The sequence below is a fragment of the Dipodomys merriami genome, unplaced genomic scaffold (genome assembly GCF_024711535.1).
Source record: "Dipodomys merriami isolate MVZ:Mamm:240054 unplaced genomic scaffold, mDipMer1.0.p SCAF_4, whole genome shotgun sequence".
Taxonomy (NCBI): Eukaryota; Metazoa; Chordata; class Mammalia; order Rodentia; family Heteromyidae; genus Dipodomys; species Dipodomys merriami.
The window spans coordinates 46,016,842-46,043,217 of NW_027205603.1; the positions used below are offsets into that span (position 1 = coordinate 46,016,842).

General features: G+C 35.3%; 1 protein-coding gene across 3 annotated transcripts in view; it reads left to right on the plus strand.

Moving 5' to 3' along the window:
* Window positions 1-23,026, plus strand: part of Hnf4g (hepatocyte nuclear factor 4 gamma) — a 113,282-nt gene extending 90,256 nt beyond the window's left edge. For all 3 annotated transcript variants that reach the window (XM_069990942.1, XM_069990944.1, XM_069990943.1), the window contains 9 exons: window positions 990-1,161; window positions 6,102-6,196; window positions 8,488-8,594; window positions 10,173-10,328; window positions 13,462-13,549; window positions 16,245-16,397; window positions 16,519-16,755; window positions 17,664-17,786; window positions 20,485-23,026. In XM_069990942.1, coding sequence (XP_069847043.1) covers window positions 990-1,161; window positions 6,102-6,196; window positions 8,488-8,594; window positions 10,173-10,328; window positions 13,462-13,549; window positions 16,245-16,397; window positions 16,519-16,755; window positions 17,664-17,786; window positions 20,485-20,606 — 1,253 coding nt within the window. In that variant the 3' untranslated portion in view covers window positions 20,607-23,026. The remainder of the gene's footprint in view (window positions 1-989; window positions 1,162-6,101; window positions 6,197-8,487; window positions 8,595-10,172; window positions 10,329-13,461; window positions 13,550-16,244; window positions 16,398-16,518; window positions 16,756-17,663; window positions 17,787-20,484) is intronic.
* Window positions 23,027-26,376: the final 3,350 nt, after the last annotated feature.

Genomic DNA, 26,376 nt, shown 5'->3' on the forward strand with positions numbered 1-26,376 from the left:
CTGGGGTAATAAATAAATTGTAAGGGAGCAAGGGTGAAAGTAGATAGGAAGACATTGCAATAGTCCATGGGGAGGGTGGTGGTGGATTGTGTAAGGGTGATCATGCTGAAAGGCTCAAGCTCATGCGTTGTAGATATGGTCTTAAAAATGGTTTGTGTGTGAAAGATGATGGATGGGGAGAATTCAAGGAACACTTTCAAGTTACTGGATCTGGATGGAGCTATTGGTGGATACAACAAAAGACAGGGAAAAAGCAAGTTTTGTAGGAAAAGAAATGAAAATTCTGTTTTAGATATACTAGTTCATGATTTTATTAATGATACAGTAATTTTTGATAGACCTCAAAGTAAAGCTTTTAAATAATTGTTTAAGCCATGTAGATTGATCGATCCTCTGATACTCAGGGCCTGGACACTGTCCCTGAGCTTCTTTTGCTCAAGGTTAGCACTCTACCACTTAAACTCCAGAACCACTTCCAGTTTTTTCTGAGTGGTTTATTGGAGGTAAGAATTTCACACACTTTGCTGCCCAGAGCTGGCTTTGAACTGTGATCCTCAGATCTCAGCCTCCAGAGTAGCTAGGATTACAGGCATGAGCCACTAGCACTCAGCAACACATACACTTTTTAGTGTTGAGACACTGCAATCTCTCGTGTAGGGAAGTGACTTGGTGAATGACTGCTGTGATATCCTAAAGTTTATTGGTCAGAGTGACCATAAAGGAACTTGGAATGAAAATGATGATTAAAAAGGAAAGAGCTGATGTGGTGACTCACAAAAAGGTGTGATACTGTCCAGAAAGCCAGGTACTCATGACCCAAACTGTGTGTGGCTGTATCCCCTCTATACATTGTAATATTAATTAAAAATAAATTTAAAAAAAAGCACACCAAGGGATGGATGCACTCTTTGGGGTCTATGAAAAATGACTAGAACAATGTGATAAAGAATAGTCAGTGGTAACTGTGTTCTTCATTTTCTCTCTGACAGATAGTTCTGCCCCAGAGACAACAAGTATGAACACTACAGACAATGGCGTCAACTGTCTATGTGCGATCTGTGGGGACAGAGCAACTGGCAAACACTACGGGGCGTCAAGCTGCGATGGGTGCAAAGGCTTCTTCAGACGCAGCATACGCAAGAGTCACGTTTACTCCTGCAGGTACCTGGGATATTCCTTTCTTCCTTTCAGAAAGTTCTCTACAGAGCTCTTCGAACATGTCATGCAAGAAATAAGAGAACAATGCCCAGCGCACGGTCATTGCTCCAAATAACCATAGATTGGAAATTTGGGGAAGCTCTCACTAGTGAGGGAACAACTTCAGAAGGGCAAAGGAGATGGCTCTTAAGCTAAAGGTAACAATTCATCCTCACTGGTTCAATAGTAACTGCACACAAGGCCACCATAGCCTGAGCTAGAAAAACAAAACAACAGCAACAGCAAAACACGTCCACCTGGCTCGGCATAGCGAGATAAGCACAAATGGGATGGAGGAAGGGGATCAAGTACCATTTAAAATGGATTCTGGGAGTAAAGTTAGGAGATTAAGGAGCTAAAATGTAAGCGCTTCTAGAGTACCACAGCATTTCCTGTGGCTTCACAAATTTAGACTGGGGTTTTGGAAGAAGAGGTGCAACTGTTATTAATCATTCTCTTTGTTCAATTAGAAAAATAATACAGCTTCTTGTTCTTGTTGTTCTTCTTTGTCCTTCTCTTCCTTCTCCTTCCTATCCTCTTCCTTCTCTTCCTCTTTTTTGTCTTCCTTCTCTTCCTTTTCTTCTTCCTTCTCCTCCTCCTCCTCCCCTTCCTCTTCCTCCTCCTTTTCCTCCTCTTTTTCCTCCTCCTCTTATTCATTTTCTTCACTACTGTGAGCACTAGAAATGCTATCCTTCATGAGACAGGACTGGCATCTACAGTGTGAGACAGCCTAACTGATTTAACTGGAAATCCAAGGGAAAGCTCCAAAGATACCCTTGAAAGTAAACATAAAAAATGCACTCACTAGTGGCACTGTGGCTCAAGCGGTAGAGTGCTTGCCTTGAGCTGAAGAGTGCAGGGACAGCGCCCAGGCCGAGTTCAAGTTCCACACTGACAAAAAACAAAAACAAACAAACAAAAAAAAAACACCAAAAAACCAAAAATGCACTCACTTCTCATGAACAAGATAGCAATTTAAAATCTAAAACTGTTCTAAAGAAATTCAATTTAAAGAGTGATAGACAGAAATGAAACTGTTCAGACAGAGTTCCCCAGAAGAAGAGTCAGAGATTTTTTTTTTTTTTGGTGGTGGGAGGGAGTCCGGTCATGGGCCTGAACTCTGGGCCTGGGCGCTGTCCCTCAGCTCTTCAGCTTAAGGCTAGCACAATACCACTTGAGCCACAGCGCCACTTCCAGCTTTTTTCTTTTTGCTTATGTGGTGGTAAGGAATCGAATCCAGGGCCTCATGCATGTGAGCCACCTTCCCAGCCCCAGAGTCAGAGATTTTCACAGCAATATTTCCCATGTACAAACCATGGACAGAAACTTTTCTGAAACTTTATTTTTTCCAATGGTGCAATGGTCTTAGATGCTTTCTAATCAGTCTCACTTTTTGAAATGTCCTGCTCATAAGAACATATTGTAAAGCAAAAATTGAATTAAAGAGTAATATATGACAAAAGAAGAAATAAGAGAAGAAAACCTAGAGCTTTTATAAATCTGTAAGTCTGTAAATAAAATCTCTGAGGATGTTTGGACATTAAGAGACACCTTCACACAGGTGGTTCTTTTTTTTTTTTTTTTTTTTGGTCATGGGGCTTCAACTCTGGGCTTGGGTACTGTCCTTGAACTCTTCAGCTCAAGGCGAGCTCTCTACCTCTTGAGCCACAGTGCCACTTCCAGTTTTCTAGTGGTTTATTGGAGATAAGAGTCTTATAGAGTTTCTTGTCCAGATTGGCTTTGAACCACGATCCTCAGATATCAGCCTCCTGAGTAGCTAGGATTATAGGCGTCAACCATCGGTGCCCAGCGGGGTTGTTCTTTTTTTTATGAAATATTTTATAATTATAAAAGGCACATAAAAATTCACATACCTACCACCCAGTTTAGAACAATACAGTTGAATCTTCGATTGGACACCTCCTTGACAATATTTCTTCCTCCCTCATCTTCCAGACATGGTGTTGATCTTCTCCTTCTGTTTATTGTTTTATCACATGTCCATACACCACTAAAAATCTTAAAAAAAACTATATAAAATGGCTAAATTGTATTTCTTATGCTAATTTTTGTTGCCATGAAGTGTAAATGTTTTGTCTCAATCTTATTTAACACTATATATCACACCTTTCCAGTAGTCTTTAATTTTTTTTAATCTAGTCAACATCATAACTTAGTTTAGGTTTAGCTGTTATACCCTGATTGATATGACAGTTGTTGGATGAAGAATATGAATAGGTTGGATATGATTAAAGCAGAAAAAAAATTTATATTTTATCCATCAATGGTAGTCTTGTTAGCATTATTGTTTTCTGCAGAACTCAAGATTTTACCTGCCATCTTCAGCATGCTAGGCAAGAATTCTATCTCTGAGCTATACCCTCAGTTCTGTTACATTGACTTAAGAACAGGTTGGACATTGGGAAGAAACTCTCTTACAACATGGTGTTATTTGATTTCTCAAGGTATAATAAAAGTTAATACATAACTCTCCTAATATCTACCTAGTGTTCTTTAGTAGATTTTCAAGGCGAGTTTGATGTTGATTAATGGAAATGTTAATCACCCACTTTAAAAAGTTGATTAGCAGAGTAGAATATATAGGTAGATTCTCTATGCATATACATAAAAACTCTCATCATCAAGAAATGGATTGTTTTTCTTTTGCAAAACTGCTATATCCATGATCATCCTGAATATTGAATGCTCTTAAAATTAATACAGCAAAATAAAGAGAAAAGAACATATTCTTTTGGAGCGATAGGAATTGTTAAAAAGTGAAATACATATACATGAGTAGTTGTGGTTCAAACAATGAAATCCAGCAACTTAGAAGAAGCTGAAAATACCAATTGAAAGGCTTTTGAGATTTCTGCCTTTCCTCTATGTAAAAAGTAGGCACAAGTTACTCCCAGAGCAGCCTTTAGAAGGTTAATAAGTATCCTTACAACAGGTACAGCTTCTTCTACTTTCCCATCATGTGGGCTGATGCCAAAGAAGCCTTTATATACATATATTTTTTTGTATTAAATGTTATGACTTTCCACTTGCAAAAGTGTTAGTATATTTATTTAAGCTCAGGTTTTACCAGACTCTATAAATTCTAAATTCTATTTTCACTCTCACAGTTCCTTCAGTATAATGGCACATTTTTATGGCTATTTCAATACTTCTCACATGATGCTTCTTGTAATGGTTAATTATAAGTTTGTATGTGTACTCTGGTAGACTGTAATTTCCCTGAATGGAACAAACAGGAAGGACCTCATTTGTTTGATCCCTACAGTTGTATCTTGTATGCTGGAGGTATTAATCATGTATTGATTCAACTTTTGTTATTAGTTTACTTAATGGCAATTGGATATGCTCTTCTTGTGATTCTTGTTCATCTCATCCCCTCTGCTGAGTTTTCTTAGTTCGCATTCAAAATGAACATTGTGGTAGTTTTTTCTCACTCTGAAAGCTTATCTTGATTCTAGCTCAGCTTATCTGAAATTTAGTTTCAAGTATTTATCCACATATATTTTAAAGCTTTTTCAAATAGATCACAAAGCAAACTATTTCTGTTTTATTATTTAATAATCAATTACAAGTAATCAGTACTTATGGATGAAATTTTTGAAACAATATTCTTGCTTATTATGGGATTAATACTGTACCTTAAACTCTAAAGAACATTCACACAGCATTATTTAAGTCAAGATTATTTCTTTCATTTATCATTGTAGATTAATGTTACTTAACATCCCCAAGTTATACTTAAGAATGAGTGGTTAATCTGAGAATTGGCCTAGACCTACCCTGAAAGATACTACTCTTTTAAAAAATATATAATTCAATATATTAGCATATTCAAAGTTGCCAAATGTCCAATTAGACCATTTTTGCCATCCTATAAGGAAACTTGAATGCACTATCCAATTCCCCAAGTTCTCCCTCAAACAATGTAAGGATACTACTAATTCACTTTCTATTTTTATTGGATAGTCCCTTATATAAATGAACTTCTTTCATTTAAAAGTATTTCATATTATAGCCTGAACCAGTACTTCCTTTTAGTTTATTGACAAATAGTAATATTCCACATGTGGCTATACCACATTTATTTGATGATTATTATACTTTGTGACTATCATGAATAATGTTTGAGTATACATGTTTTCATTTCGATTGGTATATACCCATGCATGCAGTTGCTGCTTTAGTTGGTAGCTCTGTGTTTAGCTTTTTGAGCAACTGCCAAACTTTCAAAGCAGCAACAACATTTAATATTCTAATCAGCAATGTTTAATAATTGCAAATTTTCTCCATCATCACAACACCTTTATTGTCTGTTTTTCTGCTATTTATTTTGTCCAAATCACAGCGATTCTTAACAGAGTGAAGTAAAATATGATTTTGTAGAAACTACATTGTCAATGCTGTTCTTAAGGAGTCTCCGGAGTGCATTTTTTATTTGGAGTGAATTTCAGTAGAGTCCAAATTTATTTTAAACTACTAGGATTATTTTTGTAAAAAGAGAAAAAATATGAAAGTATAGGTGATTGTAATTCTGATATATTCTCCACTATATTGAAATCACTCAGCCATAAACAACTGGAATTTAGATGACAAACATTTTAAAAGTAGGCTTGACATTCATGACTCATGACAGAAATGATCATGTTCACTGTCCAAAGTGAGGCAGTCATTCAGTTTTATTTTATTACAAAGAGTATGTGAGAGGTAAGGTTACATTTGCATGCACATCCTCTTCATGAGACTAGAAGTGTTCTAAGTAATTGTCCTCATGTCCTCTTCATTGTGAATCAGATTTGTCTACACTTACTTGAAGTCTACTGTTGTTGTTTTTTTCTTTTGTGATAAATGATACTTTAGTAACACAACTTTGTTTGATGTTACAGGTTCAGTCGGCAATGTGTTGTTGACAAGGACAAGAGGAATCAGTGTAGATATTGTAGATTAAGAAAGTGTTTCAGAGCAGGAATGAAAAAAGAAGGTAATAATAATTCTGGTGATAATGATGATGATGATAACTAATATTGTTGATGGAAAATGATAAGCATGCATGGCTATTCTCATGTCACAATAACCCCTTTCAATGTGTTCTGATTTTCCTTAATTTATTAAAGATGCATCTGTTGCTTAAGTTAAAGAATTTAGCACAAGGATATCCACTAGCTAGTGACAGAGCCACTGTTTCTCTGGTTAGATTATTGACATTATACTCTCTAAGGCTGTGTACTATGGCTGGCAGAAGATGATTGTCTAAGTAGCATTCCAGTATCTGTTCAAAAGATAAATGTTAAAGTCTATGAGTAGAGTGAAAATATGCATTTTAAACACATTTTTTTGTTGTTGTTGTTGTTAGTCATGGCCTGAACTCTGGGCCTGGGCGCTGACCCTCAGCTCTTCAGCTCAAGGCTAGCGCTCTACCACTTCCTGCTTTTTTCTGCTTATGTGGCGCTGAGGAATCGAACCCAGGCCTCATGCATGTAAGGCAAGCACTCTACCACTGAGCCACCTTTCCAGCCTCAAATATATTTTTTATTCTTAGTAAAAATTGAGTATCTTTATTTATTCTTAGGCTATTGACGGACATTTTACTTTTTAAGGATTTATCTGTTTAAAAAATATTTATGGAACACTGCTACTTCCCAAGCATTATTCTAGATGCTGAGGCTTCAGTAGCGAACATAATGCACAAGATCTCCACTCTCACCTACCTGGGGTACATTGGAGGAAAGAGACAATTAGATATGCTGTTAGTGTATGCAAATTTTATTTTGTCTATTTTAAGTATAATTGGGTTATATTCTTGCACATTCTGATATGGTAACGTTCACACACATTGGCAGGTAGATATAAGTAGTAGATAAAAGATTTTATGACTATTAGTTTGGCTGAATACCTCTGTAGATATGCAAAGAAATACTTTTTTCAAGTATATGATAAATGAAATTAAGCCAAATCACTGTTTTAAAAGTGTAGATCATATCAACCCAGCTAGATTTTCTTTTTACCTCTCAGTATGTTCCATTGTGAAGAAATCCATTAGTTTAGTTCAGGTTGCTACTTTTTTTTTTGTTTTTTTTTTGAGTCCGGTCGTGGGGCCTGAACTCTTGGCCTGGGCGCTGTCCCTCAGCTCTTCAGCTCAAGGCTAGCGCTCTACCACTTGAGCTACAGCGCCACTTCCGGCTTTTTTCTTTTTGCTTATGTGGTGCTGAGGAATCGAACCCAGGGCCTCATGCATGAAAGGCAAGCACTCTACCACTGAGCCACCTTCCCAGCCCCAGGTTGCTACTCTTAAAAGAAGGTAATACAGCAGGGTGCCAGTGGCTCTTGCTTGTAATCCTAGGAGTATGAAATCTGAGGATCACAGTTCAAACCCAGCCTGGGCAGGAAAGTCTGTGAGACTCTTATCTCCAATAAACCACTGAGAAAAAGCAGGGAGCAACTGGGAGTTTGAATTCAGGGCCTTAGTCTTGCTAGGCTGTCTCAATACCACTGAGCCATGCCTCCAACCCTTTAAAACCATCTTAGCTGAAATAAATTTACTTTCTTCTTTAATAATGTATCATAGGAAAATGAAAACTAATTTCAAAACCCTTGACTCATATCTTCTGATAGTGAATCCTATCTTTGAATTGATCATTCCGAGTTGATAATCTTCCTGTAGTTATCATGTATATATAGTTTTATTAACTCTCTAAGAATAGAAAACCCTCTTATTAAAAATATATCATGACCAGGCACTGGTAGCTATGCCAGTAATCCTACCAACTTAGGCGTGGCTGAGATCTGAGGATCATGGTTCAGAGCCAGCCCAGGCAAGAAAGTCCAATCATCTCCAAATGTCCATATAAAAACCAGGAATGGAGCTGTGATGCAAAGTGGTAGAATGCTGGCTTTGAGCAAAAAGCTCAGGGATAACACCTAGCCTCTGGTCCCATGACCACCACCACCAATACATACACATACACACACACACACACACATACACACACACACACACACACACACACACACACACACACACACACACACACACAAAATGACCTAATAGTCAGGCAGCCATATTTTCTGTTCTCTGTGACAAACTTGGCTATTGCTACTTCAGAAAATAGTACAGAATGAGAAGATCTACAGCATAATTTCCATCACCAGCCTTCTTTTAAAAGCCCCCATCTTTACCTTTTAATAATGTTTTTAAAAATTAACTTTTCAACTTTATATCCTGTTGTATATTCAAGAGCTCTGGCCTATGAACACTGTATTTTCCTTTCTCAGCTGTGCAAAATGAACGTGACAGAATAAGCACCAGGAGAAACACATATGATGGAAGCAACATCCCCTCCATTAACACCTTGGCACAAGCTGAAAATCGGTCTCGCCAGGTACCAGTTGCACATCAGCTTGCTCTAATGGAACTCTAATGGGCATTATGAAACAATAGTATATGTGTATTGAAGTGTGCTTATTACAGTTAGCATCTACATAGGTAAAAACATTACTTTGAAACTATTAGGAGGACTGCTCATTTACTTTTGACTTTACTCAGACAGTATTTTATTTTTAAATGGAAAATTAAGTGAGTTTCAGTATAAGATGATCAGAGAATAAATTAGTTGATAAATTTGATCAAAAAGCTTACTGCATCCCACAACTCTGGGGACAATCTTTCATTTATTGTGACTGAATTCATCAAACCTGCTGCTGTAACTTTTCTGGAGTTTGGTTGAGTATGCCATTGGAGTTTCTTTCCTGGAAAATGACTTTCAGACCCAGGACCTCACCTTGCTGGCTGCTTTGGAAACATGCATTTCAATGAGAAGCCACAACTTAAAAGACAGTAGAAAAAAAGATTTATGATTCTAAGTTTGTGATTCTAAGTGAGGCTATCAGATGGAAACTTGAAAAAATAAGCCATTAGTTTTATACATAAAAACAAATATTTTAATATTCCAATAAAAATCATTTGAAGGAAATTTATTTTAGCTTCACTCTATTGGAAATGTTTATGATGTTTCTTTTTCTAGTATAAGCAAATTATGAAATAGTTAAGTGGTTATCGGGACCTGCAAAGAGTCAGTGATACTACTTTCGTTATTGATAACACAAGAGTAATATGATGAGGTTAACATCCCCATTATCAACATCATTACTTGAAGATTACTTGATGGTCCAATAAAGCATTTTAAGAGTGGCTTTAGGGAGAGCAGTGAGGAAATGTCTAGGTCCACATCATGACACAGGCACATAGACACACCAAGCACTCATGTTTAAATATTACATTCACAGAAACTTACAATAGGCAGTGATTATTTTTTTTTTAGCAGACAGGATTTTAAACACCACTTGTATTTTTATAGAGCTCAAAAGCATATGCAGCTTCAGAATTTTTATCATGATAGCTTAAGCTCCTCAACATTACTGGGTCAAGGGTTGATTTCCTAATCTTATTTTGATGGGTTTCCATTAAATGCAACGTCATAAATAGTTCTAGTCTTATCTAACGCTTCCCTCCCCCTACCAGTTTGGTAAGTTTAATTCCCTAGTTTAATTTACTGGATAATTTGTTTTTCATGAACATAAACAAGTTGAAAGTGAACTTCCTTAAAAGAAATCACATTTAAAAAATTAATCATAAAACCATCTAGCCTAGTTCAAGTTCATATGGATACTACCTGTGTGGCAACATCGCCTTTGGAAACTGCCCCGAAAGTCAGGGTAACTTCTGAGGTTTGAATTTTAAAATATGCTTCTTCTTCTGCTACGTAAGAATGTTTTCAATGTTACCTGTAAATACAATCTTATTTCTCCACATAAACATGTTTAATGTATTTCAGGAAGCCAAGACAATGACAGTGCCTGCTTTCATAGTGATTACTTAACACAGGCAAAGCATTAATGGGGACTACAGGCCATCTGTTATTTCAAATGACAAATTAATATAGTGTTCTGTTTAATGCTAGATCCCAGCTTCAAGCCCTGGGGCAAGCACTGACATAAATGTCAAGAAAATTGCAAGTGTCGGTGATGTCTGTGAATCAATGAAGCAGCAGCTTTTGGTCTTGGTGGAGTGGGCTAAATACATTCCTGCTTTCTGTGAGCTGCCACTGGATGACCAGGTACAAGTTCAAGAAATTATGCCTGGACTTTTTGTGAAACTGTGGTATTTCAATCATATGCTAATACATTTTCCATATTAAACAATGTATAAATTATTAGAGAAGGAGTAGTTTTTCTTACCTTTTCTTACCTCTTACCAAGAGGCACATCCGTTTTTACTTGTGTTGTTAGGAAATAGTAAATTACGGATTGAATATGAGTTAACCAAACTATTCTGCCCTCTTGGAGTTTAAAAAGCTCCTGAGATATTAAAAAGATAAATATCTGGGAGGTAAATTGTGTGCTATGGTGTTTTTAGTTTCCTGAAGATTTTCATATAGATCCCTTAGAAATGTGTGGCTACTCTTAGACATTAAAGAGGATATGCCTTTGTGGACATTTTATGTAATTAACATTTAAGTTTGGTCTTTCATGCTATGAATTTTATTGTAACATTTATTGTATAAAACTATAATTGTAACAAAACAAATTTCTGAAGAATTGACCAGACATCTATAAGGAAATAGAAAATTTGGATATAGTCATCTTTTTCTTATTCATGTATTTATATTTTTATTTTTAAATTTTCATGTGTATAGTGAGATATTATAAATAGTATTTAGGAATTTGAATTTCCTACTTACTGTATCAAGATTCGATTGTTTCTAATTTGCTTTGGCCTTTTTATGCTAAGGGATGTTTAGCTTCTGGTAGACTAAACTAATTTAAATATCTCCATTTCTCTTACATTGAGAAAATTTCCGAAGATGAGCTGTATCCACTGTATAGTTAGATACTCGTTGACCAATATTCTTGATCATTGACACACCAAAAACAAACCAAACAATAAAGAAAAAAGGTCATACTTGTGTAAAAAATCAAGGAGGAGAAAACAATTGTGTCTCCAGAACTAAAATCATCACAGGAAGTTAGCAATTGCATTTCTAAGAAAGCATTTTACCTGGTGACGGGAGCACAAAAACAAAACAAACTAACTAAAAAAACTACTGTGAAAGCTGAAATCATTTTTCTAATATCTTGTAACTGGTTCCTGGAATGAGTCACAGTTATTGACATACCATAAAGATAACTTGGCTCAGAAAGTTATACCAGAATGAATAATGCTAAAATTTAGCAATCTCATTGCAAGTAACATCAGTCAGATGACGTTATTATCAGTTTTATAGTTTTATTTTTACTCTTCTTTAAAAGTTGCTGGCTTATGTATGAATATAATGGTTTAAATATTGGGAAATAAAATCCAGGGACCGGTGAAATAGTTTTGGTTTGTTGACTGATATTTTAATAGCATAACCCTAATGGCCATGGATTAGTGAATTATTATTATGGGCTAGGCACTGGGGAATTAGCTTTCAGATACAGTATCAATTACATTATTTCATTCTTTCGGGGGTTCTGTGGGATAGGCATGATCTCCATTTTGCAATTTCTAAACAGGCACCCTGGATCAATTAACTTCATTCTATAAGTTTATCAAATAAGTACTTCTTAGGAGAATATTGTTTTTAGTTTTAGGAATTATGGCATTTTGCAATAAACATACAGATTACCTCACTAGGCTTATAAAGTTTGTGACCTATTTGAGAGAGAGAGAACATACAAATTATGAGTAAGTTAATTCTAGGTGGGGATAAGTTCTATAAAAATCTATAACGTGGAATGAGATGAGTTGTTGGAAAATGACTGTATCTGGTATGGGCAGAGATTCTTTACAGTGGAGCTCAGAGGAGATAATCGCAAATGACAAGGGGCCAAGTGCACCAAGATTCAAGGAGAAAACATGCCCAGTACAGAAACAGTATCTTTAGGGGTTCTGAGTCAGACAGCAGCCATGTGAACAAAAGGTGTTAAAAAATAAAGCCAGAAATTTGGGGTGACACTTCCTACTGACACTTCCTACCACCTTGGAGGACCATGGTTGAAGAGTTTGGATTGTGTGCCAAGAACAATTTGAAACCATTAAAAGATGAATTTAGCAGAGGGGTGATAGTAAGTGATTAGGATTTAAAAATGTCACCTAGGAAGCTTGGTCCAGAAAGACTTAGAATGAAGGGACCAAAAGGAAAGCAAGAATACCAACTAAGGGTGTTGGGGTGGTCCAGGAGGTCAATGGTAAGCGCTTGGCCTAGGGTGGTAGCAATGGAAGGGGAAAGCACTAGATTGACTCAGCTGTTATTTTGAGATATAACATTAGGATTTGCTGTATAGTTAGAGAAGACTCAAGGTAGACTTCCCTGCCTCTCCACCCATATTTAGCATCAATTTAGTCATACAAGAAGTTTCATTTTGACATTTCCACATTTATATATATATATATATATATATATATATATATATATATATATGATATGCCTCAGTTAGACTCACCTATTTCTCTCACTCTTCCTCTCCCTTTCCAAACCAATCTCAACAGCTTCACTGTTCTATTTTCATTGAACTAAGTACTCAACAGCCTCTTGATCAAATACTTTAGATGATGGTGCCATTTACTAAAACAGTGAAGACAGCAGAGAAGCATTACATGTGGCATTCTTCCTAGCAGAGGTGCTCCATGCAAAACGGCTGAATGAATGAAGCTGAGTTGAGAGTTTAGTGCAGAGGCCAAAGCTTGCTTAGGAAATGGCAAAACCCAGACCTCTATTCTTTGCCAGTTTCAAGACCTTGTTTTGCTTTTGTTTATGCTGTTTATGATATGCAGGAGATGATATATGTATAATTATATATATATGTATAATCATTTAGTCCTCATGAGTACACTCAGATATTTTTCTCTCATCTTGACTTCCATTTTACAGATGGAAGTAACTGAGTCTCCAGCATCCGAGTTGAACTCTGTCTGTCTGATTCAATTTCTTTCCTAAAACAGTTAATGAATCTACTTTTCTCTCCCTGCTTCCACTGTGCTCACTTGTTAGGTAATTTTAGAAATTTTGAAAAGGCCACTCTATTGACATGCTGAGCTTGAAAACTAGACGACTACTGATAGTAGGGGCCTGTAAGTATTATAGCTTGTTAGAACAAAAATTCCAGGCTTTAAACACACTGTGAGTTAATCAGACTTATATTGTGCTGTCTTTTATTTAGTATATTTTATATTTAATTGCTAATCTTAGAATTTTTTTTAAAATCCAGGTGGCCCTGTTGAGAGCCCATGCAGGGGAGCACTTACTGCTTGGAGCTACAAAGAGATCCATGATGTATAAAGATATTTTAGTTTTAGGTAAGTAATTTTATTTTATTTTAGTTTTAGTTTTAAGAAGCTGTACATACTTTATCCATATAATAATATAAAGTTCTCTCCTATAAGAACCAAGCATTCACTGACACAATCAAATGTTTTTCTCAAGCCAGGTGCCAGAGGCTCACACCTACAATTTTAGCTACTTAAGCTGCTGAGATCTGAAGATCTTGGTACAAAGTTAGCCCAGGCAGGAAAGTCTGTGAGATTCCTGTCTCCAGTTAACTACCACAATGCTGAAAGTATAGCTATAACTCAAGTGGTAGTGTTAGCTCTGAACTCAAAAGCTTAGGGACAACTCCCAGGCTCTGAATTCAAATCCTAGGACTCAGACACATGCATGCGCATGCGCGCGCGCACACACACACGCACACAATGGTGCTCTTTCTTTGCAAATTAAGTTTAAGTAACTGACCTCACTTAGTTCATAGTTGTCTTTGTCTCTGTAATACATAATATCAGAGTACCCTAAGATGACTGGGAAGCATTAAGATTTAAAAAAATGAGTGAAATGATGTTGCCTAGTAAAATAATACTGAGATATGTTAAAATGTTTACATCTTTACCAGGACAAAGAATTAATGATTTATGTGATCATCCGTGGAATCCCCATGTATTTTCCTTCACTACCAATCTGATGAAAAACTTAACATTTTTTAAGGCACATACTTATTCATTTTGCTTTCCTTATGCATCATAATAGTCAGGGAAATATTTGGTGCCAAGGTCTAATTAACTGGTAGAAGTGCTGGAAGAAGCAACAATGGAAAGGTAGGTGGAGAGAAGGAAAGGTATAAGGACAAAGCTTTAATTTATATAATTGTTCCAGTTCCACCCACTTACATAATTCATGGTTTCCTTTTTTTTTTTTTTGTCATGGGGTTTGAACTCTGGGCCTGGGCACTGCCTCTCAGCTCTTCAGCTCAAGGTTAGTGCTCTACCAATTGAGCCACAGCACCACTTTCAGTTTTCTGGTAGTTTATTGGACTTTCCTGCCCGGGCTGGCTTTGAACCACAATCTTCAGATGTCAGCCTCCTGAGTAGCTGGGATTACAGGCGTGAGCCACTGGCACCCAGCTTAATTCATGAAGTTTGAATGTTAAATTCTTTTATTTTTTATTTTTTCACAGTTTTGCTAGTCATTGAAAGAGTTACTGTCCTGTTCAGTAAATTTTTTTCAGCCAAGAAACAATGGAAGTATAAGTTCTGTGCTCTAAAAGTTCTAATGTTGGGACAAATGAGACAGATATAAGATTCTAAACCTATAAAGTAAATTTATATTAAATACTAATCTTGCATTTCTAGTGAACACCTCAAATACTATTCTAACTATCTATCAATCAGAATATATTAAACCTTAGAAAACAAAGGGAGGTAAGCTAACTTTTCACAAGCAAGAGTGTGGTTCAAACTGGTATGAAAATGAGGTAACTATGAATTGATGACTCTATTAGGTTATATGTGGTAATCATTTCCTAGCAAATATGTACACTAAAACAGCACATTGTATACTTTAAATACATATAATAATTCATTGTGCATAGAGAGCTGAGGCAGAGAATGAACAAGTATTTTTTGTACATTTCATTACCTTGAAAATTCTTGTGTTATATTTCCATGACTATGACAAAATCACTGAGATAATCAACTTAAAAGGTTGAAAGACTAATTTTGGCTCATGAATTAGACTTATCAGTTCATTTTCTGTGGGCCCTGCTGCTCTGGGTCTGGGACAGCACAGTGTGTCATGGCAAGAGTGTGGGCAGAGGAAATCTGTTAACCTCTTTGTGGCCAGGAAAGAGAAGAGGGCTAGGGTCCCAACAACCCCTCATTTTTGACACACTACCAATGACACAACTTCTTCTCACTAGGGAAAATATCTACCACTGCCTGATAGTGTCATGAGCTGGAGCCCACAATTTTGACACATATGCTTTTGAAGAATGTCCAAGATCCAAACTAAATAATTGCCTTCATAAGAAATGGAGGAATTCAGAATATTGTACTTTTTATAAAACCCACAAAAATAGCCATTTAGCTTTTAGAAGCTATAATAATTATTTTCTCTATCATGTTCAGAGCATGTTTAAGTTAGAAAATTCTTGAGGCGTTAGATGGTCTCGATCTCTAGCCAAATTCTCAACTGCCTTGAGTTCAGCCCATAAAGTGGTGAAGCCACCTCACCTTGACTGAAGAGGGCTACGCAGTGCCTGAGCATATGTGTGCTCAATTTTCAGCTTTACTTGGCTTGTTAAAACTATGTCTCTAGCTCTTATTCCTTCCTAGAGCACCCGAGGATGTCTATGTTTAATCCACTGTAAGCACAGAAGATTCCTTAGGATTTGTGGTATGCTTGTTAATGACTAAGACACTAATAGATGACTGACAAAGAGGAAAGCTAATCGTTATAGTTATTGTCTCCATGGTCAATTATTAGCTTGTTATTGGTCTTTACATTGTTATCACCAGTGATCTGAGCCAAAAAAAAATTGTGTGATCACATTGTCATTATTATTGATCCTTTAAGTATACTTAAATTTTTCTTACATCACTAACTTAACACTAGGGAAAGATGGAGTACTAACAGCATCCACTTCAAGAATAAGCCATTTAATAACCTGAAAAGAATGTCTGACAATGTGGCAGAAAAGGAAGTTAATTTTTCTACTTCTTGTAGGGAACAACTACGTCATTCACCGTAACAGCTGTGAGGTTGAGATCAGCCGTGTGGCCAATCGAGTTCTGGATGAGCTAGTTCGTCCCTTTCAAGAAATCCAGATCGATGACAATGAATATGCTTGTTTGAAGGCAATTGTATTTTTTGACCCAGGTTTGTTGACAGAAATATTGATAGTATGTGTATTAAACTACTTTTTCCCCCCATATAAGATTACATACCCACATCCAAGTTTGAGTAAATCTTTAGACTACTCATTTTATCCCTCTATTAGATGCGAAAGGTTTAAGTGACCCTGTAAAAATTAAGAACATGCGGTTCCAAGTACAGATCAGTCTGGAGGACTACATCAATGACCGCCAGTATGACTCTCGGGGGAGGTTTGGAGAGCTGCTGCTTCTCTTGCCCACGCTGCAGAGTATCACCTGGCAAATGATTGAGCAAATACAGTTTGTGAAACTTTTTGGCATGGTTAAAATTGACAACCTGCTTCAGGAAATGTTACTAGGTGGTGAGTACATTTAACCATTTCTCCTTTATTGATCAGCATCATTCAGAAGTCCATCAGAGCAAATTATTCCCATTTATTTGCTTTTGTCCGGATTTATTTCCTCTTTGAGGTTACCTTGTATTGCGAGTTTGTTTCTGTTTCTGGTATGATGAGATAATGCATTCAACTTTGTGAACATCTAGACAATTCAAAACCATCTTTAACATCTTTCCATCCTGCAGTCCTTTATATGTTAATTTTCAAATGTTTACATCTATGGTAATTAGAAATGTATTCCTTACTTTTAGGGCTTCTTGATTTTTTTTATGACCTTATACCTTTAAAACTACAGGAGTACAGGAATTTCAGTATAGCTTATATAAATTCATTAGCTTAAAACTGAACATTTTGCTCGTGAAAAAATTAGTTGTAGAAGAGGAAAATGTGACAGTAAATGTCAGGAATAAGTTAAGACATCATTTATTTGTGTTCTGATTTATATTAAATTTCCTTGTAAGTCACTGTATTTATTTTTCATTTTCTGCTGTCTGATGTGTTCCTAGTGGTAGCTTTCTGAAATAGAAATTGTTCTTGCTATTAGGATGATTCCAAATACTATAAACCAGAAGTAAGTAATTCTTGGAATTGACTTAACAACAGACAGCAACCTAATGATTCCAGGAAATGGTATATGAGGTCTACTATTAAACTACAACATTGTGATACAAGATTAATCTAGCCAATATGCAGTAAAAGCTGACTTTGTCTTTGATATGGCAGAGGTTCTATCATTTTATTTTTGAATTCTCAAAAATTCTTTGCAAAAATAGCAATGTTTTAGCTGTCCATGGAAATATCTCTGCCATGTCCAATAAACTCATTGGTCCTGGTACATGTCACTAATGTAGGCATCTTTTTGTCTTCTATAGGTGCTTCCAACGATGGCAGCCATATCCATCATCCAATGCATCCACATTTGTCTCAAGATCCACTAACTGGACAAACTATACTTTTAGGCCCTATGTCAACTCTAGTCCATACAGACCAGATCTGTAAGTGTTAGCTGTATTTTCCCACAATAAGATTCCTTGAACTTAAGTATCTGAGGAAAAAAAAATAGGAATATTAGTACACAAAAATTATAAAACTCGAGTTGAATTTCTTTTCTAGGACTCACCTGCCAGCAGCAGTACAATATTCAGCTAAATGCTATTTTCCCTAGGCATGAGTCTGCTTTCTAAGATGAATATGCTAGAATTCCAATCTTTCTATGCCACAGATGAGGAAAGTACAAAAACTAGGCATTGAGATAGTTCCAGGTTTGTATGGTGACATGAGACCTTAAAAATGATCTTACAAGATGAAACTATACAAAAGAATTCTACTCATAAATCAGAAAATTATGATTACATGTGGCCTTCAAAATATGAAAACATTAACATCGATTATAAACACATAGATTATAAACCTGTAGAGTAATTCCAATATTACCCTGAGGCCTCATCTTCTAAAGATTCCACCGCCAGCTGGGGCCCAAGCTTTCAACACATAAATCATGTTCAATCCACTGCAAATTGCTTTTGATTTGTGCTAATTAATTCCAAATTTACCTTTGATCTCTTATTTCTAAATACCATACCAGCTAGCTCACTGAGAGGTTTGACTTACTATGATATTATTATTATTATTAATATTATTATTATGCATACATATATGGCTACTAATTTTATATACACTTGTTATAGTGTGATTGTACCAAAACACTTTATGTAATAGAACAACTGATTCAAATACCATCTGACTAGTAGCTAGTGGGAGGAAAATACATTAATAATGCCATTTTCAGATATAAGTACTAGTAGACCTTTAGGTAAATCATATCTGAAACACAAAATTCATTGAGTATATGAGAGAGAAATTAAATCACTGGAGAAAATACACAAATTTTGGAAATGATATAGTATATTTAATCTATCAATCTTTCTAATGTACTTGAAAGAAATTAATTTTTGACTATCCTTACTAAATTATATTAATGCTTATTTAATGAAATTGTTAAGAGGAAAGGCAGGAGAGCTTACTATCCTATGTCAAAGTTTGTGGGATTACGTTTTTAGAGACCTGCTATTCATAAACTTGGAATGTAAAACATGTTAAGCATTGTAGGCATCAACTCTTGAGAAAGTTTAATGGTACTAATGCCAGTGGAATCCTTTACCTCTTAAATGCTAGCAAACAAAACATATTTGCTATTGTAGGAATTATATCACCTTACTATTTTTTTTGCCCACTTTCAATATACTTGTGACAATTACTATAAAGGAAAACTTTCCTTTGCTTATGTTCAGTTGGAATAATTTATATAAATGTTAAACATGTTCATTCTATGTGTCTATATACATATATATATATATATATATATATAATCTTTATTCCAAAAAACTGAAGTTCATACATATTTGCATCTTGAAGGCCACTAGAATTTAAAATTCATTTTAAATATCTACAATAACTTGAAAAGCACATTTAGATATTCCTTCATCAATTGAACAGCATTTAAATTGTTATTTACAAGTAATTACTAACCTATATTTAATTAATTTAGTACATACTTGACAAAAATAGATGCCTTTGTTTTTATATAGAGGTTTTAAAATGAGAAAAAAATCAGTGAACTTTGTAGTGTTATCATCTATTCAAATGTTTTCTATTATTTCTGTAAAATATATGAAATCATAAATATGAATACTAAAATATTTCAAGTGGGATGTGTGTTTGTATGTGTGTGCATATGCTAGTATTGGTGATTAAACTCAGGGCCTAGGTGCTGTCTATTAGCTTTTTCACTCAAGGCTAATACACTTCCACTTGAGCTACATTGCTATTTCTAGCATTTTGGTGATTAATGGAGATAAAAGTCTTCATAGACTTTCCTGCCTGGACTGGCTTTGAGCCACCATCACAGATTTCTGAGTAGCTAGGATTATAAGTATGAGCCACTCACATCCAGCCATTTCAAGTGTTTTAAAATGATAGGATAGCTCCTAGATTATTTTGTAATATAGTAAAATTTCATAGTAGAACAAAATACTTTCCCATATAATGAGGTATTATTTAAACTATCTTTTTTTATACTGAATCCAATTTTTTATATTCAATTATTTCTACTCAATTACTCAGGCTTGCCCTTTCCGTTGCAAAGGTAGGCACAGGCCAGCTCAATTGTAATAGAATAATTGTGTAGCAACTAAACCAGTACGTTAGAGGGCTCCTGACTACCACTCAGGTTTCAAAACATTCATAAAGTATCATTACATTAATTTTTCTGTTATCTAATATGTCTAAGTTAGAGGATTTCAAACCAAGCATTGTAATTTTATGTGCACTTTGATTACAACTGCTGTGAAAATTGTTTTCTAATATTTATTAAAACTAACATTGTTCATTCTTTTCACTAATTCCTTTCTACTGGTTTGTAGGAGACTGAAATTCAAACAAATGCTACTAAGAAAGGCGAAAAAATTTGTCAGTGTTAATAAAGATTTTCTAGCATGATCTATAGGTGTTTAATGAAATCTGGAAGGAGGGGTGACAGAGTTTTTCCATTAGTATATCAATGCACTGATAATACTCCATATAATCAATTCCTCACAGGGGATATTTTGAACATTAACACGATAGAAGATTTTATGTTGGCACTAGGTAGAGTTATCAGCTGCTATCACATACAATTCTCTACTTCTCTTTCAGCTACTCCTGAAACCCCACTCCCTTCCCCACCACAAGGCTCTGGACAAGAACCATACAAAATCACTGCCAACCAAGCTTCCGTCATTTCACACCAGTCCCTCTCCAAACAAAAGCCATTATGAGAACATAGTTACTCCTGAATGGCACTGTGGAAATGTGAAAAGTTGGTGGTTTTGAAATATCTCAGGATAGTACTTTTGGCAACCTCAAAAAATGCTTCTTCTTCATGGTGCTGTGATAAGTTGGTCTCCTATTTTCTTGTTTATATATTTGTTTTGTTTGTTTGTTAAGGTATAAGATTTTCACCCACAACCAATGTATGTTTGAGTTTGGAATTGTTTATAGAGTGTCTTGTTTCCCTGCCTCTGCCCTGGGCCTGGGCCAGTCGAATGCTATGTACTACTTTCATTTGTTTCCCTAATATTAATTTAAATCTGTAAATAATTACTTTATTGTGATGTGATGTAGAGCTAAATGTTCCTGTTTGGCTGAGAACAGTAAATCAGAGTTGCTAGGTTAATGTGAAATGAACCAAGGTTTGTTTGTTTTTCTTTCTTTTTTTCTTTCTTGTTGTTTTTGTTCTTGTAATAAATTATAAACTTAAAGATTAGGAAAAGAAATCCGTGGCTGTAGAATAGAGTGTACATCTGTGAAGATGAATCCCTTTGAGGGTGTTCTGTGGCTAAGAAGTATCCCTTTGGTCCACAGTTAAATATGACTCTCATAAATTCAGGAAATTACAAAAAGCCATTCTAAGGATACCAAGGTCTTTTTGGAATCCAGTTTTGAAGATGTGGCTGCAATAAATCACAAATGGTCTTATAAATTAGAGTAAAATGTAATTAAACCCTAAATGCAGGGTAAAATCTGATTTAAAAAAAAACCCTGAAGCAGTGACTGAACAGAGAGATATTTGTTTCTCTCTCTCTTGAAACGATCATTGAAAGTCAATGTCGACAAGAAATTAGCCCATTCTCATGTCTAGCTCCCCAGGGATGCAGAACAGTATGTTTCGATGTGAACCCTGAGCCAGGAGGACCGAGTTGGTGGGAAAATGTCATCACACAAATTGTTGAGTCTGCACCACTCTCTAAGTGAAGTATTACTTTCTTTCCTATGTTAGGAATTGGCTTGAGGGTTTAAGGAACATATAGTGCAGAAGCCTGTGGAATTAGAAAGCCACATGCAAACTGAGCTGTGATTGACATAAATGAGATGATACCTTTGGGGGGAAAAAAACTGTGAACTTCTAAGAAATATGTTTTTGAAACATATGCAATTGACTAATGATTGAATACTTTCCATCAAATGACTTGTCACACGTAAGTGATAAGTGTAAGAAACAACACTGTGTACATTTCAAAGTCCTCTTGCTAAAAATATTAAATAGAATACACTGTATGTGTTTTGAAGAGAAAGAAAATCACATTCGAGTTACCCACTTAACTTTTCAAAATTTCATGAACATTAGAATGTATTTTGAATGTCTAATTGTAGACCCAGGTGTTCAACTCATTGTAGCTGCTAATTACTTGATATCAGTCATACAGTTTTAAAGGGTTACTTATGACTTTACTCATGAAATAGTGTCCCTTCCCCCACCCCCACTGCCCCACCTCTGTTTTCTGATTTTTTTTTTGTTGGTTGTGGGGCTTGAACTCTGGGCCTGGGCGCTGTCCCTCAGCTCTTCAGCTCAAAGTTAAAGCTCTACCACTTGAGCCACAGCACCAGTTCCAGTTTTTTGAGTGGTTTATTGTAGATAAGAGTCTCAAAGCCTTTTCTTCCCCAGGCTCAGCCCCCTGAGAAGCTAGGATTACAGGCGTGAGCCACCATGCCCAACTCCCACCTCTGCTTTCTAAGGGGAAAGATATACAAAAAAAAGAAAAGGTATCTCAAGATGTGAGATATTGAATTAAATGCTTTTAGGACCATACAAAATTTCTAAGATTATAATTCATTTGTGACTCTCACCTTCCCCACAAGTAAAAAGATTATGTTAATTTTAACTATTATATTGGCTCCTAAAATGAAATGAAGCCTTAAAAGTGAGAGAGAGATCCAAGCTATCAGTGGTTTAATAGCATAGCATCAATTATATATCTGCTATCCTTGTGAAAATGAAAGTGTATCTCTGAGTAAGGGAGGGAGAAAGGAGAGAAACAGAAATGGACTAGGGTGATTTAATTTAAAAAAAAAAATTACCCTAGTATCTCTTTCATGAAATCAGTGGGCTTTTTATTTTATAAATAAAAAATATCCTCTGTAGGCTTTTGTGCACTTTTTTCTAGGTTGTTCACATAGAGATATAAAAACAAAACAAAAAAACCCCCCCACAATCCATGCAGGATTCTATAACAAAATACCATCAACTGTACAGCTTATAAACAACAGAAATGTATTTCTCATAGTTCTCCACACTGGATAGCCCAAGCTCAAGGCATTGGCTAATTTGTCTCTGGTTCATAGAGGAATCTTCTAGCAATTTGCTCTCACATGGAAGGGGCAAAGCAGTTTTGTAAGGGCACTAACCTCATTCATTAGGGCTGCACCCCAGGACTCGTCAGCTCCCAGTCTCCCCTCCAACTTCCATCACATTGGTGGCTAGCTGTCAACATTTTAGTGCAGAAGGTGAAGGCATAGACATTCAGACCATACCAAATACCTTTAAAATGTAAAACATACAATTTATTTTGGGGGAATAATTTATCCACAAGAATCTATTAAATAGCTATATTTTGGAAATTTTTACTAATAATTTTTGTTTCAGTAACTGTAGTCAGGGAATTTGTAGTATAATATTTTTATACACTGAACTGCCAAAAAAAAATATTGGACTAAGAGAAAGTGATATTTTCAAAGCATTGTTAAGGAGAGTTTTTGCTTTTATATCATACATTTTTTTCAGGTTTAATGGAAATGAATAATTTATTGTGAAATATAAATTTTATAAATGTAAAATTATTTTTTATAAATTTTGTTGTTAAAAATCATAACTTAGTAGATTTTTTGAATGTTAAATTATAGCGAGATTAAACTATTTCTAAACTGATACTTTGTTATTTTGCTGAACTTTCTAAATAAAGGACAAATAACTAAAATGGAATGTATTATTATTGTTCAAAATGATTTTTATAATTTTAGAGACATTCATAGCATTCATTGGTTACTTCATGAAATTCATGTTGAGTATAACAAAGTCTTTAAAAGCAGAACAAAACTAAGTAACATGAATATTGATAGAAGGAGTAATACTCACATTTATAATTTTACTGTATAGTTTCTTTTTGTTTTGTCCCAGCAACTTAAATATGACCTAAATTAGTATAATAAACATTATATATAAACCTTATATAATATATATATATAGACATTACATATTTACCTGGGCACATAAATTGTTTATAGGTTATTTTTTAATTTTTTTAAAGCAATGCTTCGTTCCATATATAAGGTCCTCTATATATTAGTCCAGGACCTGAGATATATTCTAATACTGAGTTTCTTGAATCCAGGGCCTGTGGGTGCTGTCCATGAGCTTCTTTGGCTCAAGGCAAGCACTCTACTACTTAAGCCATAGTGCCACTTCTGGCTTTTTTTAGTAGTTTATTGGAAATAAGAATCTCACAGGCTTTCCTGCCCAGGCTGGGTTTAAACCATGATCCTCAGATCTCAGCCTCCTGAGTAACTAGGATTATAGGTGTGAGCCATCAGCTCCAGAGTACCTCTTGCCTCAACTTCTTAAGTTCTAGAGCTACAGGTGTGCTGGCCCATGAACACAAGCTTATGTATATATATATATATATATATATATATATATATATATATATATACACACACACACACACACACACATACACACACATTTTATATATATATATATATATATATATATATATATATATATATACATACAATTGTTAAATTCTTCTCCCTTCTTTGATGGACTGTTCTCATTATTAATCTCAGTTAACCTTTCTGACAATTTTCACCTTAAGTATATGTTTTTATCAGATATAGATATGGCTACTTCTGCATTGTTTCAGTGTTTCTTTGCATTAAAAAAATCTATTTTTATCTTCTCATTCTAAGCCAACGTTTGTCTTCATTGGTGAGATTCATTTCTTGCTGAGCAAGAAACGTTCAGTTGTTTTATTTATTTATACATCTATCTATCTATTATCCATATATCATGTATTTATTGTGCAGTGGTGTTTGAACACAGGGTTTTTGTAGTAGTGTTTGAACTCCAGATTTTATGTTTGCTAGGCAAGTAGGTACTTTGCCACTTGAAAGTCATTCCAACAGCAGTGTTGCTTTTTTTAATCCAGCCTACTATTCTAATGTGTTTTGATTGGAGAATTACCCCCCTGAACAGTCAGTTGTTGACATTGGAAGGTATATAGATTTTCTGTCATTTTGTTATTTTGTGATGTTTGCTTCTTTCTTATCTTTGTTTGCTAGTCTACTTGTCAAATGAAATTGATTCCTTTATCTATTTCTTTGTATGTAGAATTCATTTAAATATCTTTTGCAATGCTGATTTGGTGGTCATTATTTTTTTTAATTACATTTTAAGTATGGAAAGTTCTTATTTCTCCAACTATGAAGGCTAGTTTTGTTGGATCCATTAATGCAGGATAATAGTTATTTTCTTGTTTTAGGATACTTCATTCCATACCCTCCTTGCTGTTAGAATGTCTATCAAAAAATCTGTTGTCAGTTTGCCTTTGTATATAACTTATTGTGTTTTTCTTCTTGTTTTTAATATTATTTCTCTGTTTTGTATACTTTGTATATATACTTTTGTATAGTGTTTTATCTGTGTCTGGTTGTTTTTGCCGAACTTGCCTGTTTGGTAAACTGAAAGCATTCTGTATCTGGATGACACTTTTCCCAGGATTGGGGAGGTTATTTATCTATATGCATGCATGCATACATGGACGCACATTTCTCCCCCCTTCCCCCAATCCACACAAGTACTAGGTACTAGGGCTTGAAGTCAGGGCTTTATGCTCTTGCTTGGATTTTTCACTCAAGGCTGGCACTCTACTAATTGAGCCACATCTCTATTCCTGGCCTTTTTTCTGGATAATTGGAAATAAGAGCTTCACAGACCTTTTTTGGTCTGGTTTCAAACCAAGATACACTAGCATCCAGCTATAATGTTATTTTTGTGCTGGTACTCAAAACTCAGGGCCTTGTGCTTTTGCTTAGCTTTTTGCTCATGGCTGCTAGTCTACCACTTGAGAACATCTTTACTTCAATTCTGTCTTAATTTATTGTTTATACCTTTAGATTGTACTTTTTCTATACTTAATGGCTTTTAGGTTTTATCTTTTTATGATGGTCTTGCATTTTGATGGTGTCTTCCATATTTTTTTTTTTTTTTTTTTTTTTTTTTTTTACATTTTTTTTTTTGGGTCCGGTCGTGGGGCCTGAACTCTGGGCCTGGGCGCTGTCCCTCAGCTCTTCAGCTCAAGGCTAGTGCTCTACCACTTAAGCCACAGCGCCACTTCCGGCTTTTTTCTTTTTGTTTATGTGGTGCTGAGGAATCGAACCCAGGGCCTCATGCATGCAAGGCAAGCACTCTACCACTGAGCCACCTTCCCAGCCCCGTGTCTTCCATATTTTATTTTTATTTTTGTAGTGGTTTTTCTCTGTCTGATTGCTGTAACTCCACTAGTTTATCATCCATCCATGATACTCTATTTTCAAATTATTTCATTATAATACCAAGTTTTCAACTGATTTGTTTTTATTTGGATATTGAGTTTTCATCTTCGGGATTTCAATCCACTTTTCTCTCAAGATTTCTATACCTTTATTTAATTTCTTTTTTATGTCATATATTGTGCTTCTTATTTTATTCAGCTGCTTAATTGTACCTTCTTT